At 31.2% G+C, this 20,225-nt stretch overlaps 1 protein-coding gene across 1 annotated transcript; it reads right to left on the bottom strand.

Annotated features, from left to right (window-relative positions):
* Nucleotides 1–15,626: 15,626 nt before the first annotated feature.
* LOC25493217 (caffeoylshikimate esterase) lies at nucleotides 15,627–16,890 on the bottom strand. The gene has a single exon (XM_013601644.3). The coding sequence runs from the start codon at nucleotides 16,823–16,825 to the stop codon at nucleotides 15,848–15,850; it is 978 nt and encodes a 325-aa protein (XP_013457098.1). The 5' UTR covers nucleotides 16,826–16,890; the 3' UTR covers nucleotides 15,627–15,847.
* Between the last annotated feature and the right edge of the window lie 3,335 nt (nucleotides 16,891–20,225).

Raw genomic sequence — 20,225 nt, 5'->3', positions numbered from 1 at the left:
AGGGACAATGCATAAATATATGCAAAGCCCGTTGTTCGTACCCCGGACACCATAAAAAAATAATTCAAAGTTTGTACAATATTTTGTCAAACAACTTTTAACTTAAAAATAGCCTTAAAACTATAAATAAACAAAGAAACCAAACAATTTTAACTTCTTCCTTAAAGGCCTTTAGTTTAATTTTATTTTTAAGTAACTTTTTGACCGCTAAAAAGTTTGGCCAAACTGTACCTAAGTTCAGTTGGGAACACTGTTTCACTTTCTTCCTCATAAGATGTCATTTTCTTCTTTTTTTCTCATTGTTCTGAGACTATGCATGACTTGAGTTGACTGATTTTTATGGCTTGAGGGGTTCATTTTTCGACATTGTTTTAGTTTTTGCTTCATCATAGGTGGTTTTCTTCCTTTTTGTATGATTCTGCATTATAAGGGTTTTATTTTTTGCTTTTTTTTCCCGATTGTTAGTGGATTATGTACCAGAGATTGTTATGTTGCATGGCTGTAAAAAATCTTCCTTTGTTATAAGGGTTTTATTTGTTGCTTTTTTACCCGATTGTTAATGGATTATGTACCCGAAATTGTTATGTTGCATGGCTGTAGAAAAATCTTTCTTTATTTTGTGGAGTATAATAGAGGTAATGATGATTGAATTTTAGCTCATGGTAAGATTTTGACACAATTGTTATTTTAGTTTCTGGTACTATAGTTGAAAAAAATTGATGCATGTGGGTTATTTTAGCTTTTGTGAGTATTCCTAAAGCTGTAAGAGTTTTCATAATTGGTTTATTATTTCTTATATTTTTGAGCCGTATGAAAGTTGATTGGTGTAAATTTATTTTGGTCATATGATTAAGGTCCAGAAAGTTGATGATACAAAAATTTGCGCATTTAAGATCAGGCTGATTTGATAATACAAAAATTGATCACACAATAAATATGTTAGCTTCTTTCAATATCAGAATGAACAAAGGGAATAAAATTAAACGACGTATTGTTGTATTTCTATATATGACTTTCAATGTCAAAGGATTATGACTACATTAAGGATCTCGAAAAGTATTCGGACATTTGGAAAATGGAATTTGGAGTGCTTGATTCTTGGATTGTGACCGGTAGTAATGATAATTAACATATAGAGCTCATTATTTGTGATGCAAAGGTTAGAGGAGTTATTTAAGATTTGTTGTAATTTCTTTTATGAGTTATCAATGTTACTTATTAGTGTACATTTTGATTATTTCTATTTTTTGGTTTCTTTCTTGGATTTAGGATGATAGATTTCATATAATAACCCGATATAGACAAATGGAGCATTGGAAGGCTTTCGATTAGAAGTGCCTATGCTACAAAAATGTGTGTAAGTGTCTATGCTAAGCTAATGTTTTTGTCTTCAGTTTATGATATTCAGATAATGATTTGGCTACAATGACTATCTTATTTTGGTAAAGGATCCTTTCCGCTCTATTTTATGCTCGACCCTCAAAATTTGTTTGTTCTCCGTCATGAGGAAGTTACAAGTATATCGATTTGTGAGTTTTGCGGTTGTTTTGGAAAGGATTTTATTTTTATTTTTATGTCGACTGCTTTAAATTATTGTTGGAATTTGAGTGGTATAAATAATATTGTGGTTGGTTGAATTGCAGGGTAATTTGGAAGTTTAAAATAATTTTGTTTAACTAAAGGGAGATGAACTTTTTTAGTTCAATTTGGAAGTGAAAGTGATTGTGTTCAAATAATGCCATGTTATTTTTTAGGCTTAATAGCAGTTTTGGCCTCCTATATTTCAAGAAGTTGTGATTTTTGTCCCCTAAATAAATAAACTACAAAACCACCCCCTAAGTATTGACTTTTTTTGCAATTTTGGCCCCCCATACAAATTTTGACCAAGTTAGTGCACACGTGAACGGCACGTGTGTATACTCAAACCACTTTAAATTTATTATCCATAATGATTTCATTCCAAAAAGAACGATTATTAATACTAGATAGATACAGAGCAATTCATTGTTACTAATTTATGATATTTGGGTTTGGTCCAATAAGCTTCAGTTTCATCCATGGTGCGTAATTGCTTGAATTGTTGAATAGCATAAATTAAGTAATTGCAGCAAGTGTTCAATAGGTTTGACCAAATATAGAAAACAAACAAATATAGGGGTACTTGTGGGGAAGTTATTACTCCTTGAGTTCATCATTCTATGGAAGCCTAACAGTGTGTGAGAAAATTCCAAAGGTGAGTATTGTTGATTGTTAATTGAATCATCATTTTATCTTTGTTAACCGTTAACATGTAGAATTGTTTCTAATGTGTTTCATCATATTGTTTTTACAGGGACGCGGCGGAGAGGAAATAGTTACTCCGGTTAGGCGTTCAAGTAGGTTTAGGAGCATTACCACTTCTCTTGTATAACCAGTGAATAAATTTCCTTGCCTACAATGTGAATGTATCTTTTACCATTTTTTATTAAGAGAAGTGTCTTATCTTCTGAATCTTCTAGCTTTGCTTATAAAATGTTGAATACCATAAACATATGCAGCTGTTCTGCTCATTTGCATACATTTTGAAAGTATTTTAAGTTGAGACTTCATAAAAATATTGCATTGAGTTTTAGGGAAGAAAAATTCTAAAAATGTGAGTGTCCATACTCCTACGTTATTGTCTTTTTGAGATGAAGGACACCACTATATTATTGAGATAACTAAAATGATGGTTCGAATTATAGTTCTTACACATCCATAAATGAGTTAATAAAAATAAGAAGGAAACAACTCAATTTATGATGTTTGAAACAAAAGAATGTTGGAGCACTACGTCCACAATCCATACTCCTAGATCAACAATCTTTTTCAACTTTTCTGATTTTGAAATTACTACACAAATAAAATGGATGGGGAAGAGATCAAACATAACTATATATGTGTGTTTTAGATCCCATACCTGATAAGCGTGCACATTTATGCAAGTTAAAGTTTTAACACTGCTCAGTAGTCTAAAGTCCCTCAAAAAATAAGTATTGTAATTGAAGTTCAGAATAAAACAAAATTGTAGCAATTATTTGTTAAGGGGTGACTGATTTTTTATTCCGTTAAATTAGATTGTATTTAGATATCTTCAATGTCGCTAATGTATATACACGAGTCTATTTTAACTATTTGAGATAATTAGTGGTGTATCTAAATAAATAGACCTGACTACTACTGTCTCGATGTTGATTATAGTATATGCTCTTTTGATGCTTTGGTAAATATTTTAAAAAGGTGCACATTTCTAATGTTCGTGTAATATGCTTACTTAATTCTCACATTTATAATCAACAACAATCTCTTAGAAAAATGCACCTATCTCCCTTAATTTGATTATTTTTCCTTTAGAACAATTTTTTTAAAAAATACGTTATTTAACCCGTGCTTCGCACAGGTTTGTAAGTAGTTTTTATCATAAAATATATTTTCTTTTGTGGAAAAATGTTTAGATAAGCTAGATTTCAGAAGCTCACCTGATGAGGGGGAAAAAACTTAAGAGCTAGCTGCTTACATAACTATGTACATATTATTCTCCAACGAAATTCTCACGTCATCTTAAGGAGGAATTGGAATTTCATTTCTTGGTATACTTGGCAATTTGAAAAAGAGATTTAGTTAGGACCAGTTTTGTGAGAAGGACAAAATAGGATAACTAAAAATGAAATTAAGTTTTTTTTTTTTTTGGTAGATAGACGAAATGGCAAAGCCATTATAAATTCACACACACACAAGTGGAGGTACCGGGGTTCGAACCCCGGTCATGGCATCCGGCCTAACAATTTCGGCATTTTGCCAGTTGAGCTAGGACTTCTGAATATGAAATTAAGTTTTTATTTTGCTTCCAAGAGAAATTTGGACGGTTCCTCCTGTAGGTGTTGAAAAATAGATTATTCCTTTGTATTTCATTGGTATGTTCTTCACCACACAAATCACACCTTATGAAATACGTTAATTTGAATATTAAAACCATCTGTACACATGTATTGGTTAACAATAATAGATTGTATACACCACCAAAAAAAAATTAATAGATTGTATGACATGTATTCAGTAGGTGTGATTCACTCGATTTATGCAAACTTAACTTGTGACACACTACAAGAAAACAATCCATACGGGGGAGAAAAAAAAACCCACACGCAATTATACAACAGATATATTAATTATTCAATTGATCTAAAAAAATAATTTTGGAGAATGTTAATCGTTGCCTCGGAAGCATTGGTTAAAATATTAAAATAAGTAAGTTTGCTTCGAAAAATGATGTAATTATTGTTAAGAAAAAAATAAAACTTTTATTTTTAAAACATCGTTTCTATTAATATAATCCTTAACCAATGCCCTTAAGACACTGCTAGTTAGCAAGACCCAATAATTTTTTTCTTATACATAAGGCTGAAGGAAGTAAGTGTCTTGATCATCTCGAATGCTTACACTATTGCCAACTCGATTTCCTAGATCTTGAAAACAAAGCATGAACATTACATTTGTTATTGCTTGTGGCTGATCGTGAACATTATGCCTTATTCGACTATCCCGATCCTTTTGCCAAGACACATTGTTACCATGATGATGAACATGATCAAAAGGCGATTAAAATACATGGGTCAAGAGATTAATTTAAAGTAGTTTTTTCATTTTAGTAAATTCAAATTGCGATTGTCAGTTTCTAGTTAGGCATGATAGTTGGTAATGTCATGAAAATTTCCACGAAAATATAAAACTATGAACAAGAGAATATGTTGACAAAATGATACCATGTTCCATCATAACAAACTACATTATCCAACGTGCAAGAAACCAATGAGAACAATCTGAATCCAATCTTAGTTCATTCATCATGTCTTTTATTTGACACAAGTTCATAATTTCTCTGTGCCCCCCTCCCCTCCCCAAAGAAAATGCAATCAAATTATATAAAAACCCAGCAGCAGGTCACCACATGCACCATGTTTTCCTCTCATTAGAAATAAAAATGCAAATTAAATCATACATTTTTTTGTCATCTTTGTTAAAACAATAAAAACAAAAATTGTTACATGAAGAATTTACTTGTTCACACAAATACACAACACTGAGGTATCGATATGAATTTGTAGCTCAATGTGTGTCGGGGTTTTCAGTCACCAAACCCAACCCAACATGTTGTCCTCTACAAGATTGTCCCTTATATCAACGGCAATGATCTATTAATACAATCGTGACCGTTTATTCTCTGTCGTGTACGGTCAAAATCATAGGGGTCAACAACATCAGATCATAACACACACATCATTTTCTACAGACCATTGTTGATGTGAAGGATTCACGCTTGCATGTTGAATTGCATGCCACAACCTTTGCACGTGCAAAGTTTTTTATTTGAGTGTGGGGTCCACTAAAGCCAGAGTGGCTCGTGTCAAGTTAGTCAGGTCACGGTCAAGCCGTGTGAGTTGGGTCTTGATGTTGGCTAGGGGACTGAGCCCATGGGTCACGTGAACGATCGACACTTTTTTTTTTTTTTTTGAAGAACGATCGACCCTTTTGTTTACCAACTTTATCTTCTTTTTATGGTTACAAAAGCTTTTCATTGCTCTTTGTCTTTGATTATCAACCACTTGAATTACGAGGGAAAGCAAAGAATGATATTTAATTAGCAGGGGGGTGGGCTTTTTCGACCTTTTTGGTTGTTTGTTTTTTAACCTTGAAGCATGGAGGGCCTCCTTGTATTGTGTAAGCTCGTTTAAGTGTCATATCCATATTGATAAAAATAAAATATCATAAATCAATTTTCTCATATTTGTAACACTTTTGGTCCTTTATCTTTATTTTTTTCCGTTTAGGTCTTTTATCTCTTATAAAAGCACAAATAAATCTTTTTTCTCATATTTTTTTTTAAAAAAATACATAATTTTATTTTTTATAATATATTTTTATTAAAAATGAAAAAATCCAGAAATATGATGAAGATGTTCATCATCTTCATCTTCTTCCTTTGAATTTTCATCATTTTCGTTGAATCAAAAAATTTATACACAAATATCATGAATTAATGTTATATTCACCTCAAATCTTCTTTTAAACACAAAAATCAAAACCTTGTAGAGAAAGAGATTTAGTTTCATTGCAAAAAATAAAAAATTGTCACACCGTATAGTATTATTATTATTATTTTCTAACTCAATATTCAAACTCGGCATAAAAATAACCCCAAAATTGAGAGCAGCTTTGCACATCAATTTTATTGTTTCCAGAACAATCTTAACTTTCGTAAAGCCTAACCCTTCCGCCAGTGACTAAGCCTCCACCATCCGCCTTGCAACATTTGTGAAATTAAGGTTTTAATTTTTGTGTTTAAAAGAAGATTTGAGGTGAATATAACATTAATTCACGATATTTTGAGATATATTTTAGTAGAATTTTTTTTATTTAAAGAAGATGATGAAGATTCAAAGGAAGAAGATGAAGATGATGAACATCTTCATCATATTTCTGGATTTTTTTTTTCATTTTTAATAAAAAAAATGAGAAAAAAGATGTATATGTGCTTCTAAGAGAGATAAATGACCTAAACGAAAAAAAATAAAGATAAATGACCAAAGTGTTACAAATAAATAAGATAAAGGACCCATAATGTAATCTTACCTTAATTATATTTAGGTGTTCAATCTTAATTAATTTACACTACAGGACTGACTTAGAACAATTAAAATTTCACATCAAATTTCTTTCATCTGAATGTCCTTAAATTTATCAGTTATATTCATAAAATTTCTTCTTCCCATTTTGATTGTTCAATTTTGTCGTTCCCAACTGCCGTATTTTTCAATTTTCGTGAGAATCGTCGTCGTTCGTTTGATTCCAAATATCGTAAGAATTATCGTTATTTCCAGTACCACGTCAGATATGGTGACTTGATTTTTCTTTTTGATTTGATTTTTCTTGGTTGTGAAGTAGTTAATTATAACAATTGAGTAAGTCATTATAATGTACTTTGAGTGCTGCTAGCAGGTGTTGCCGCTGTGATGTTGTGGGAGTCTGCTAGCATTTTTTTTGTTGCTGTTGATGGTTATGTGATTAGGCTTTTGTTCTTTTGTTTGGATTTAAAGGTTTTGGATGATAGTGAAGCAGGTCTATGCGTGTTATTAGATTTTATTAGATTGGCTGTTTAAATAAAAAAAATAAGTCACTGTACCTGAAGCAGTTCTAGAAACAACGACAATTCTCACTATAATTTGAAACAGTGGTAGTTTGGAACGACAAAATTGAACAAACAAGATGGGAAGAAGAATGAAAAAGAAACAAGAATTGATCAATAGGAAAGAATAAAGAAGAAGAAATTTGAATGAAGGAGATGTTTTTGTTCTCACGTTCGGGATTCTGGAATGGAAGAAATTTTATGAATGTAAGTGATGAATTTAAGGACATCTGGATGAAAGAAATTTGATGTAAAATTTTATTTGTTATAAGTCTTGTGGTGTAAATTAATTAAGATTGAACACCTTAATATATAAAAAAAAAATCAGTTGTTGTTTCAAAAAAAAAATTAAATAATTTTTTTTTTAACAATAAAATTAAATAAAAATTAAAAGTATTAAAAGTTACCTTATGATTAAGATTAACTCTCCTTAAAAAAAGAAAGATTAAGATTAACTCTTTTTATTTTTTAAAATAATCTACTCATTTATTTGACATTTAATGTTACTTATGTATATTACATTTTGATTGGTTTATATCATGAGAGGTTAATTACTCTCTAAACAAGAGAGGGTAACGTATGCCTCACCTATGATTAATGATATTTATACAACCATTTAATGATAATAATAATTTTGGTCTTAAGTTCGATTCTCTCACCGTTAATAGAGAGAAAAAAAAAGATTATGATAAGATCATCGTGTAAGTATACGAAAGAGTTGTCCAAAAATAGTCGAGAAATGATATTTGTACAACCATTTTTTAACAACTTTTGGACAATCTTCTTTCTCATACTCACACTATGTTTTTTTCCTTTCTCTCTCCATTGTTTTTGACCTATAAGAAATGAGAAAACAAGATTGACATCAAAGTTGTTTTTAAATGGATGTACATATATCACTACTCTTTTCAATATATATTATTGTATGTATTTAGATGTCTTTTATTGAAAATAATTTCGATTGGATAAAATTTTGCTTTAAATTTTTAAAATGAAATCAAATCAAAGTACATCCATGAAGCCTCGTGATCCCAAGATAGAGACATACATGTATCGGATACCTATGGGATATCATACTCCATGGATACCCGCGAATCTGTACACACGAAGATACACAAGAAATAAAATAATTTATCTGATACTTATAAGATACTTCATAGATACCCAAAGATACTTATAAGATACTTCAAAGATGCCTATCGTAGAAAAGATGAAGGGTAAGAAAGTGAGACAATGTTGTGAAAAAATATTGGAAATGTATATAATTCAATTTTAGATATGAATTAGTAGAATTGTTTCTCGATAAACCATTTTACTTGTGGATGAAGTTAACGAGAGAGAAGAGATTCAATTAATCAACATTATACAAAATTTGTGTTGAGTTCTTTTAATGACACTTCTATTGATATCCTAACATATGAATGAAAATAAAATATGATTTATAAAAAAACTCTACATTTTTTTTGTGGTGGTCGGTGTTGAACCTTAAACCTTGCATATATTATGCCTTGTCCATATCAATTGAGTTAAGTTCACGATGACACATTTTTTATTTATTTTGATCACATGTATTATTTTTTAAAAATTGTGACTTTTATAATAACATAATAACGTAACGTAGAGTAACTAATGTTGATTTTTTTAAAGTATTTTAAATGCAAATAAGTTTTAGTATAAAAAATATGTTAAATTATCGTATTTTAAATTTTAAAAATCTCTCGATATCTGCGTACTCACCCATATCACTCCTAGAAGTACATGCATGAATTTTATTTGCTTTTATTTGTAGAAGATTATTTGGATTCAACCGTGATTAAATTTCTTAAGGAGATTGCTATTATTTGGAAGGGTAGTGGCATTATATTTTTAAGGGTTAAATATATTTTTGATTCCTATAAATATGTCATTTTTTCGTTTTAGTCCTTCTAAAATTTTCCTTCAACTTTTAGTCCCTATAAAGTTTTCAATCTTCACTTTTGGTCCCTCTTTTAAGGTAAACTCATATGTAGAATTCATATTATTTAATAAAAATTTTCAGAAAAATTCAAAATATTATAAGAATGACTCCAAAAAAAATTAAGAATTTTTTAACAAAACATGAATTTAATATGAATTTTTATATTATTTATGGTTAAAAATTCATATTTAATTTGTGTTTTGTTAAAAAAAATCTAATTTTTTTTTAGGAATTGTTTTTAGAATATTTGACCCATTTCTGCACAATTTCATTAAAAAATACAAAAATTAAATTAAAAATAGGGACCAAAAGTAGTGATTGAAAATTTTATACGGACTAAAAGTTGAAGGAAAATTTTAGAGGGACTAAAACGAAAAGTTGACATATTTATAGGGACCAAAAACATATTTAACCCTATTTTTAAAATAAATAAAAGTTAACATACGTTACCATCCGAAGCACATCCGACAGTTAGAGTCTGTTTGGTTAACCTCAAAAAAGAGCTTTTAGCTTTTAGCTTATAACTTATAAGCTCGTTTGACAAAAAAAACTCTGTTTGGTAACACTTTTTCACCATGAGCTTACAACTTATTTCACGAGATTATAAGCTATTTTTCAGAAGCTATTCCAAGTAGCGTTTGAGCTTATAGCTTATAACTTCTCACTTTTTCTTTCAATTTTACCCGTATTATTTCATTTAAATTGTATTTTTATCCATTATAATTTTTATAATAAGCTACGTAATAAAGATTACTATCCCTTTATTCCAATTTTTGCATATATATCAGCTGACTTTTTTTTTTTTTTTTTTTTTGAAAAAATATATACCTTCGTTTTTTTTTTTTTTTTTACGAAACAAAATACTATTATTCTATTAGTGTTACTTTTTTTTTTTTTTGAGGTAAGTGTTATTTTCTTTATTCTCTGTTATTAGTATTACTCTATTAGTGCTACCTTTTTTTTTTGTTTTTGAGGTAAATGTTATTTTTTTTATAAAGTGGAAACATTTAAATGATAATAAATATAAGATAAAATTTTAGTGAATAAAATTTAATTTAATTTATAATACATAGGATATATTAAATTAATAAATTTAAAGTATTTTTATAAAGAAAAATTAGTTTACAAAATTACAAATACTTAAATTAATGATATAATTTTTATTATGAATTAAGAATACCTTTTATGTCATTTTACATTTATCAGCTAGTTGAACCGCTATTTTTACCAAACACTTAAGTTAGCTTATCAGCTAAAAGCTATCAGCTATCCGCTATTTTTACCAAACAGAACCTTAGTATTCATTCGTTGTTTTTCGTGGATTGACTTATCGCACTAAAAAGCTTTTCCATTTCTTAACGAGTCATCAAATCGAACTGGATTGCATGTAAATTTATCTTTGAATTCAATTAATTTTCTGTTTCAAAATCAATCATAATTACACCGCAAACACCCTCACAAAATACAATAATTGGATGGAGCCTATGAACTTTGTCTTTGGCCCCTGACCATGAGAATGAACACATGGTTCACACCCTCTTAAATTTTAGAACTATTTTTTTAGACAAGTTTAGAACATCATGAAAGGTTCATATACTAGAATTTACAATTTTTTTAACATGAAACTTATTGAATATGAATTTTATAAAACGACAAAACTTAAAAATAAAATTAATAAAATCTGGACGTAGCGATAATTTTTTTGCAGAGGAACTTTTAGTAATGTTCTTAACACGTCTGCAAAAAATTGTTCAAAATTTAAGAGTTTAAGTATAAATTAAACAAATTTGAACTGAGGAGGGACTAAAACTGATGCATAAAAAAAAATTAGGGACTAAAAAAACTATTAAAATTAAGTATGAATTAAACTTGAAAGATCCCAATTTTATAACGAGCAAATTTAACCCTTGTATTTTTAGTAGCAAACTTGTAAATGATTTGAGAGAAAGTTATGAAAGACAAAAATGAGAAAATGACTTTGAAACCTTGGAAATTTTGGTGAAAACAAATATAACAAGAAATGAAGAACAAAGTTAAGTTGTGTGTCGTCTCGTTGCAACTCGCATCACACCAAGAAAACCTCTCATCACAAGATGACTGTTGCAGAAATAAAGGGAAGCGCTCACCTATAAGTATAGAGCATCTAGGTCTGTGGAAAGACACTCTAATGACCAAGACAAAGACAAAAACGTGAAAGAAAAACATGAAGAAAAAAATCATCGAGAGAATCCATTCTCATTTTCTATACAAACACATTGCTCCTTCCAGTCTTCTCAAATGTAAGCAACTTTTCACTTTTTAGGTTCATTCAATAAAGAATATATGTGGCGACCACATACATCCTTTATTGAATGAACCTAAAAAGTGAAAAGTTGCTTACATTTGAGACCGGAGGAAATAATTCTTTAAATTTCTTAAAATAATGTCTTAATTGTTAGCATTTTACTTTTGTTTATTTTTCTGTATGTATAGTCAATTTGAGAAAAAACACGAAAGTAGTGGCTGAAAATTGACAAGATATGATCAATTTGCATTATTTCATGAAAAGTACTACTATTTTTGTAAGAGGAGTGTTATTTGAACAATTAATTTGGTGATAACTTATTTGACAACTATAGTTTACAAAGAAAAAAGTGGTATTGGTACGGAAATCATAATAATAGAGAGAAAAAGTAAAAAGTAATATGAATATGAGAGAGAAAGTTGTTGTAAAAGTTGTTGAATGTTCAAATATCATTTCTGTTTACGTAAACACTAGCATTTCCGGTAGTAATAGAAAATGCCAGTGAGGTGTCAATCTAGTGTCACTTCACTTGGTTACACCAAAAGAGTGAATAACTCAGAAACAAGAATAGCTTAATTTGACCTGATGCAGCAGCACAAGTTATTTTGTCAGATTTTAGACTCCACCTGACGGAAATCTGTGTATATATGTTTTCATTTTTGTTCTGTCAGGAAAAGAATATTTTTTGCAGTTTTATTATATTTTAAATTTTTCAATTATTTTTGGTGGAGTAATTCACAGACCGTTGTCCATTCTGTTCTGATATGGTCTTGTGGAACAATGTCAATTGTTGCAAACTTGCAATAGTTAGAACAGTAGTGTTATTTAAACAATCGGCTTGTGTGACAACTTTTAAAATAATCATAAATTTATCAAGAAAAATAGATATTGACACAGAAACCAGAACAATAAAAAAAAAAGTAAAATTATAACGTGAGTATGAAAGAAAAATTATCATAAAATTGTTATATGAATATCATTTATCTAGTTAGAAGTCTTAACCCTCTTGGTGAGACTTGTGAAGCTGTATATCCCTTGACATCACGAGGGCATTTCTAGACTTACCATGCCATGAAATTTGAAGAGAGATACATAAACCCAAAAAAAATGTCAAACACAATAGTTAATCTAGACATGGTAGTTAGCCTTCAAAAACATAATCATGTATAAATGATCACCAAAAATCAGCTTTAATGAATCAGAATTTAGGCCTAACTCATCACAAAAATTCTTATCGGGACTAATCTAACTATCCCCTTAGATAATGTGGGATCTTCAATATCGTTCCATACTTTAGACTGAACATTTGGAGAGTGAAGTTTGTTAGATTGAGTATTTGTAGGTGTGATTCAATTCAATATCAAATATATGACAGGCTTATAATTTGCATTGTTAAGAGTCCCACATCGGTTAGGAGTTGGCCTGACAATTTGTTTATATGTGGGGGCAATCCTCGCCTCACAAGCCAGTTTTGTGAGGTTGTGTTAGGCCCAACCACGATTTTTAAGATGGCATCAGAGTCTCTCTAAGATCCATTGGGCCACCTGCTATCAGGTTTCCGCTATCGGGTCACCCACCATTTATGTCCACGAACCAAGCCCAATAGTGCTGGTTGTGAGGGGAAGTAGTGAAAGATGGTTGCATCTGCAATTGGGAAGCATGGTACTGGTGTAGTGGTGGTAGCTTGTGTTGCAAGATAGGGCATGGGTTATATGATTTGTTGGTGATGTGGTTTTATTAGGCATGCATACATATTTACATAATACAATAAGTTTTAATCTATGGTGACAGCAGAAGAAACAACACTTTTCTAACAACGGATGATTTAATGTAGTAACATGGCTTCTGTTTTCGCCTGATACATAAGACTTTGTAGTCTAATTTAAACTCTCACATGAACACCGTTCAAGCTGCACAACTGAAGGCTGGATAAGCTGCCTGTGGTCGTATATTTAGAAATGGAACGGTGTTTGGTTGTCTGGTTTCTCTAAATATATTGGCAACAGGGAGGCGTATATGGCGGAAGTTTGGGGGATGTATATATGAAGGGCTTTGTTTGGCTTGAAGATTAGGTGTCACCAGATTGGAAGTTTAAGTTGATTTGGCAGCACATGCTAATGGAGTTATGAAAGAAGGCTGGGTCGTACTACGAGTTGGAACATCATGAGGAAGATTAAAGACATCACAAAACTGGATTGGGAGGTCCCGGATCTCTCATGTTTATCGTGAAGCTAGCATATGTGTGAATGTTTTGGCAAACATGAGATGTAATTCTAAAATTAACACGATGGTTTGCTAGGAACCTCCATCGGAGGTGTTGCAGGTTTTTTTTGGTGATTTTAGGGGTCAATTTAGTTGCTTTGCAGTTCTTTCATTTTTTTTGGGTTTCGGCCCCATTTTTATCCAAAATTACATTGTTTTTTTAGTTTTTTAAGAAGCTAAATTAGCCCACCTAAATTGGTACTGGGAGAATCGAACTTGTGACACAAAATTACGTTGTTATTCTCATTGTAAGCAATATATAGGCTCAAAGAGAAAGCTATTATTAGGGTTGTGATTGGTGCGTGGAATTTGTGCCCACTAACATTATGGAAATGTATCTTCAGTACCTAAAATATTTTACATGACCTTACAAGTTCTTAATTAATATTTTTTTATTTTATTTTATCAAGTGGCATATTGACCGAAAATGCACCCTAATAAATGGGGAACCTGAGGTTGAAATGCTAGCGCCTATCACGAGATTAAAATTCAATCATCTATTAGATTTTAAACAGAACACGTACAAATGATACAATTGATACCCAAAATAGGACCTCAACATTCCCATAAGGAGGAAGCTTGCCTGGGTAAAGCAGTAAAGTTGGCTGGTTGTGATTGGATTCATGGTGATGTTATGGATGGTCGCTTTGTTCAAGATATTACAATAGGACCTCTTCTGGTTTATGCGTTACACCACTTGGCTGCCTGAAAAAATGCGCAACTGGAAAAACAAATGTGAATTTTTTATCCCAACCAAGATCTCAATCTACAATTGATTTTACTGTGTTTGAACCTGACAGACGTTCATGGTAAGCAGACTCATTAGGCATGGTTTGCTATCACCACCAGCAATTGCTTCTCTAGTTGTGTTGTGTTGCTTTTTGACATTATGCGAGGTTGAAAGAAAACCAGCTACAATTTTTCCCTGTTCTTCCTCGAAACATCCCTAGCTCTAAGACAAGCAATAAAACCTCTGATATTGTCCTCGTCAGTATTCAAATGTAGTGTCTATAATGACCAATATTCTATAATTTCTCATCTACCCTTTTCAGATGAGATAACTGGTCCATTGAGACAATTTAAGACCTGTTAATAACCATTTAAGACACGAGGAAAAAAAAACCTGCATCTTCCCAGTGGTCCATTTGCTTTTCAAATAATTTCTCATCGATTAAATTAACACTATCATCCAAGACTCAAATAGGGATAATGAAAAATTGTGGCAAGTATCGGTGCAAGCAATGCATCTTTGTGGTCATTAAACCACACATTCTGCAAAGAATGATCCCCTTGTTAAATGCTATAACATGCATTCGAGAGAAAGAGAAAAGGTATGAAAGAGTTGATTAACAAAGTATAAAACTTACCACTTTTAATATTTTTTTTGGTTACCTACCACTTTTCATCAGAGATAAGGGAAAGTAACTAAAAGCTAGAAAATAGGAAAACACTCTAACTAACTGGCTAAAAGTATTCAGATTACTCTATAAATGTACAAAAAACTAAAGTAAACTAATTAAAACTAAATTAAGGGTATCTAACAATCCTCTGCTTTCATGTCCTTCAAGATTATACGGTGCAGTAGCTTATTCAATGAATCCCCCGACAATCCTCTGGATGCTACTAAGCTATGAACATCATGAATCTCACCATAGCCAGTGTAATTAGCAATTCCAACCTGCTCATACATATGTTTGTATTTATATTTATGTTTTTTTCTCCCTATATAAAATCTACAAAGAAAACTATAAATATAATTTTTTTAAGTGAATTTTCAAGATGTATTCAGCTCAAACTACATATTTTTGTCATAGATGAGACAATTAGTAAGATCAGCATCTAATTCTGCTAGGTCATCAACCCAGAACATATCCATTTCCCACATTACCTAAACAGGAACCACTCACCCAAAACACAGAACATACCCTTTTTGTCCCAATCCATAAACTTAAATATTCACACCAATCTGGTACAAAACAACATATCATGTCTTTCCAAGAATAATATCTTTGATAAAAAAAAAAAAAACAACTGTGTATACTATACAGACCATAAATTAATCCTTATTGAGGAATTTCATCAAATGCATCAATCTACAAATAACAAGACAGCCATGTTAATCTACAATCACACCAATCATTCTTCACTTGCATCTAGCATTCAACCACTGCAAAATATCATTCCTAACAATTTCAACATTCTCATCAGTTTCACCAAAAAGTAAAGAATGCATCATCCCATCAAACACCTTAATAGTCTTATCATCACTCCTAGCTTCTTCATACAATTCTCTACTAACCTCAGGATCAGTAACAACATCAGCACTACCATGCAACACAATAAAAGGTAGTTCAACATCACAAAGCTTCCTACTCAAAATATCAGTAACCCTCAAAAGCTCCACCACAGTCCCTAACCTAGGTTTCCCTCTATATCTCAAAGGATTCATTTGAGCAATAACCTTCTTATGATCAACTTTCACAGACTTATACAAAAGATCAGGTGTAGGAACAATAGGCAAAGTTGGAAAGAATTTAGCTAAAAAAGTTAAAATCTGAGGAATTGGCCATTTGGGTCTAACCTTATCAGAGATTTTACACATGGGTGCTACCAAAATAGCACCTTGAAACCCTTTTGGATCAGCAAAATGAATCAAAAGACTAATAGCACCACCCATTGATTCACCATATAAAAAACAAGGCAACCCAAAAAAGTTTGAATCTTTTTTAACAGAATTGAAGAAAGAGAGACAATCTTGTACAACAAGGTCAACGCTAGGAACAAAAGCTTTTAAACCTTGAGAATGACCATGTCCTTGAAGATCAAGAGAGAAACAAGCGAAACCCATTTGAGCAAGGAAGATTGGAGTGGATTGGAAGGTCCATGAGATGTCATTGCCATAGCCATGGATCATGAAGATGAGAGCACGTGGTGGGGTGGTGGGGTTTGGAAGCCATGATCTTGTGAAGAGGGTTAGGTTTCTTGGTGTTGTGAAGGTTGATTTTGTAGATTTGATTTGGTTTTGTTTGTAATATTCAGATTCTGGTGTGTAGCCCCAGTAGTAAGGGTAGGAAGAAGATTGAAGAAGCTTTTGGTGTTGTTTTTCTCCTTCTTCTTCCATTGATAATAACGAATTTGTGCAATTTGAAAATGAAAATGCCACTGTGCTTCACTCAGTTCTTATCACTTTACAACGTGCTATGGGGTTACTTTTCGCACCCCACATTTCTAAACTACACAAGTATACATTAATTTAAGTCTTTAAGAGTGGTTACCACGTAATTAATTACACAAGTAGTATACATTAATTTACAAGCAATTACCACGTGCTTTTTGTATTTGAATTTTATCGAAGATGATAAAGACTAAATACAACTCTTTTTGGATGTAACCTGAATATCTTATGCGCGCATCTATAAAGATTAATCATTCAAGTCAGATAAAATCACAATAAATGATCAAAACTCTCCCTCAAAAAATAACAATGTGACATTCACATGATTGGATTTGGAACCCATAATTTCTATGATTTCCTATAAACAATAGTTTGTTATCATTATAAAATAGTAATTTTGATATTAAACTTTTTAAAAAAAAGATATTTAACTTTTGTAATAAATTAAAGCTATTTTGTGTTTTTTACCTAAATGATAATAATTTTTTTAAAGAAAAGAAATTATAAAAATGATTTTATAGAAAAACTACTCAAAAAAGAACTTCTCATTTGAAGTTTTTTTTCTTTTCGAATTCTCATTTTTTATAGAATCTGTAACAAACAAATATAAACATCTAAAAGTGGTTATTTTACTTAAAAAAGTGACTTATTTCTCAATTTTTTTGAGTAATAATGGAGTGTGAGGTAAATTATTCTTCCATGAGAAGTGAGCTGGGGTTTCACTTTGATTGAATCAATTTTCAGGCCCATGGTATCATAATTAGGAGATGGTCCAGTAGTCTAATTGAATTAGATAAAGTTAGGGAGTTGCTTTTCACACCAGTTGCTAAATAAACACTCTCATTTTATTTTTAATATTTTTGTCCAAAATACTATCCCATTTTTGAAACACCATTCTTTTACATGGTTTTTCCAGTATCTAGAATATGAATTCTGAAGTTATGTAGAAAATAAAATTTTTGGAATTTAAATTTTGAAATTATGCAATAGTTTGTCCTTACGGTTACAACTAAATTTCGAAACATTAACGTAAATATCTGTAATATTTATATATTAAATCATTTAAAACACTGTGTGTGTGAGCAAAACACTGTACAATATGTGACTCCTTAGAAAAATATGAGACATTATTCATGACGATATTTAATTACTCTTGAGGGTTAATTTTCACTTTTCAGTCATAAATACAAATAAGAAGAGAGTTTTTAAAATTTAATAACAAATATTTTTTCCTTAGCATATGTTTGTATTTTGTCGAAAAACACCTTTTTGATATAAATATAAACACAAACACTATATCCAACCCTTAACAAATGTACTATATTAAAGACCAAACATATCATTAAATCATTAATGTGTCTGGTTCATAATATAAAAAGTGGATTTTTATTTATAAGAGATTTTTTTAAAGCAAAATAGAAAATCACATAAGTAAAAAAGAAAGATACAAAGATCGGAGGACATTTAGACCTGATTGAGGAATAACCCTAATTGAAATATATCGTAATAAATCATTTCAAGTGGTTCAAACCTAAACTATCCTAACAAAAATTCACTAATCAAAGACGTAACTCAGCGAACCCGCGTACGAGTGTGAAACCAAGTTACAAAAAAGAATGGAAAGTGAACCTCTATATAGAACAAGTAGAGTTTAATTATGGCGAATGGATCGACTGTAACACCCCGTTTTCCCAACATAAAAATTTCATAACAATTATCAGAGTTTTCCACATAAACGGAATGCTATACTTCTTAAAATCATAAACGGAAATAAATAACAACTTATTCTTCAAAAATCCAGCAACATATTTAATACTTCGCAGCGGATTAATTTAACATCTAAAAATAGTCTTGGCACGAAGGTCTCATCAAACATCTCATAAAAAAATCCAATCTAAAACATAGTCATGTAAATTCATATTCAATACGTAAGGAATAGAAAAGCATGCAACAAAGGTTCCCATCCCGTTACGTATCAGAGCACCTAAAGACACACGTGAGAGATAGTCCACTCACGACAGCAATCTAACAGTAGCTTAAACTCGATCACCTGTAAGTTACACATACGAAGGGCAACATTTTCAAGCAGAAGGGGTGAAATTTCACATTCAATAATAATAAGCATATAATTCATCAAAAGCATTTAACAACTTAAACTTCATCGATTAATAACATTAACTCTTCTTATAATACTTCATTAATAACTCAACCAACTTCTAAATCATCATTAACTTCATATTCATCACATTATATACAACATCATATAACACATAATAATCAGATCATAAACATCATCATATAACGACATAATCTTCAAATCATAAACATCATCTTATAACAACATAAACAACACATCATAAACAACATCATAACATCATAATCAATATCATAAACAATAAACAACATAACAACATCATAATCAACATCATATAATCTTCATAAGCACTTCATTAACAACACATGGATAGAAGACAACTCAACAACTTAACAATTCATGGATGACAACTCATCAACAACTTAACAACTCATGGATGACGACTCATCAACAACGACTTTGACTCGACAATGCAACTTCGACTTCTTAATCATGCATGTGGTACCAATACAGGGCATCAAGCCCCCAACGTATTGAGCGTAAATAGGCTCACATGGCATCAAGCCCTCAACTTACAGGGCATCAAGCCCTCAACATGATATGTATAAATATATATTACAGGGCATCAAGCCCTCAACTTAAATGAGTATGCATGGACTCAACGTCTTACAACTTAAACAACTTAGACATCTCATATGACTCCAATAATTTGGATCAATATCTTTCAACTTAAACAACTTAGACCAACATTAGCATCCTAATCACAACAGCAAGACAACATCATTAGATAATATGCAGCAAGTCAACATCAACAATAATCATCCAATATAACCATTACAACTTCATATCAACATCTTTCACAATATATAAATCTTCCACATTTAATCATCAACTTAAATCCACAACATTAATCATCTTATTTATACTCTCTGAACTTCATTATAATCATTAAAAACTTCACTCCTACCCCAAAGGTCAACTCATAACACCACGTGCGACAAAAGAATCGCAAGAAACCTAAACAAGGTTGTCTGCCACTAGGTTGCTCGCGAGGGGAGCCTCTCTTCTCGCTACGGCGAGTTCAGGAAAATGTGTGCTCGTTGTGGCGAACTAAATACTCGCCACGGCGAACTGAAAAAGGGTGCTCTCAGGAGTTTTGACATTTTTCACTCAAAAACCTCATTCTTGACTTCTCTACGTCCAATCTTGATCTAAAAACTTGCCCAATCATTCCTAATCAGGTTAAGGCAC

The sequence above is a fragment of the Medicago truncatula genome, chromosome 4, assembly GCF_003473485.1.
Source record: "Medicago truncatula cultivar Jemalong A17 chromosome 4, MtrunA17r5.0-ANR, whole genome shotgun sequence".
In the NCBI taxonomy this organism is placed as follows: domain Eukaryota; kingdom Viridiplantae; phylum Streptophyta; class Magnoliopsida; order Fabales; family Fabaceae; genus Medicago; species Medicago truncatula.
The sequence above is the reverse complement of the archived record's forward strand: the minus strand, read 5'-3'. Positions and strand labels throughout refer to the sequence as shown.

Bases quoted from the DNA above. Each gene is read 5' to 3' on its own strand.
- LOC25493217 (XM_013601644.3), bottom strand. From the start codon at position 16,825: ATGGAAGAAGAAGGAGAAAAACAACACCAAAAGCTTCTTCAATCTTCT.